The following is a 1030-nucleotide window of genomic DNA, read 5'->3' on the forward strand; positions in this document are numbered from 1 at the left end:
ATACAAACGTAATTCCCTCAAGCCTTTACCATTGGCACCTGCTTAATTCTCTTCCATCGCTGCACCAGAAGACATGCCCGACAGCCATCACACTGAAAACTTCAGGTGATAAGCTCCTGGTGAATGATATTCTGTGGTCAACGATGTATTTGAGAGTGCTATTAACTTCATTTCTCGGGAACGATGATGGCGAAAGATGGTTTCAATATACATCATGTACATGTTAGTCCTTCAGTCCTTATAGCTGCATTTGTGTTTTCTTAATTTTCAACAGAATTGGACTTCTCCTCCTCTTCTAATTGCAGCAAAGGTTCTCTCAAGAAAGTGTTGGCACGACCAGTGTCTTCGACTGTACTTTCTTTTTCTTGTGAGTTCATACGTCGGAGCTGGCGCTGCCCTCCCCATGCAGCCAGAATAGTGAGGCAGACTGCCAAGGCGCAAGCCAGCCCCAACATCATATCCCCGAAATTTTCCTTCGCTTGACTTGCGGTCCCTTCTACTCCATGTAGGAAGTTATCATCCGACTGAAGTGTCCCATTCATGAACGCGACCCCGCCGGTGGGCAGGAAATTGTAGTATTCCAAGCACCCTAAACCGCACTTTGTCGTCCAACCAGTTGCCTCGGATTCACCTCGCATCACGCGAGCAAAACCTTTCTCTCCCCAAGTCACTCCCCAGCTATTTTTGATGATCCAGTAGTCTAAGCCAGTTTTCTCGTCGGTTCCGTACCCGACGATGGCCACTGCATGGTTAAGAGCATCCTCACACACACCATCAACGGCCCTCGTGCCAAGTCTCACGTTCACGCAAGAGTCCGAAAGCACCCCTCCCGCGTATTGCAAAAACACGTCACAGGAGGCATCGATTGCTACTACCACAGGGCTCCTAGCCACAGCTTGCATAAGAACTCTTTCATCACAGGGTTGCACGTACAAGTAACTTCGGATCTGAGATGCAGGCGGCGCCTGCTTTGCTGCGCACTCACCCACATTTCCGGCACCTGCGTCAAAAGGATAGTCAGCCGCTAGTA

At 49.4% G+C, this 1030-nt stretch overlaps 1 protein-coding gene across 1 annotated transcript; it reads right to left on the reverse strand.

The window, feature by feature from the left end:
• Positions 1 to 589: 589 nt before the first annotated feature.
• NGA_2058900 (cathepsin c) lies at positions 590 to 802 on the reverse strand (the record flags this gene model as incomplete). The annotated part of the gene is made up of 1 exon (XM_005852710.1): positions 590 to 802. A coding segment is annotated over one exon (213 nt), but the record flags the coding sequence as incomplete, so codon positions are not given.
• Positions 803 to 1030: the final 228 nt, after the last annotated feature.

Source organism: Nannochloropsis gaditana (genome assembly GCF_000240725.1).
Source record: "Nannochloropsis gaditana CCMP526 unplaced genomic scaffold scaffold998, whole genome shotgun sequence".
Lineage (NCBI taxonomy): Eukaryota > Eustigmatophyceae > Eustigmatales > Monodopsidaceae > Microchloropsis > Microchloropsis gaditana.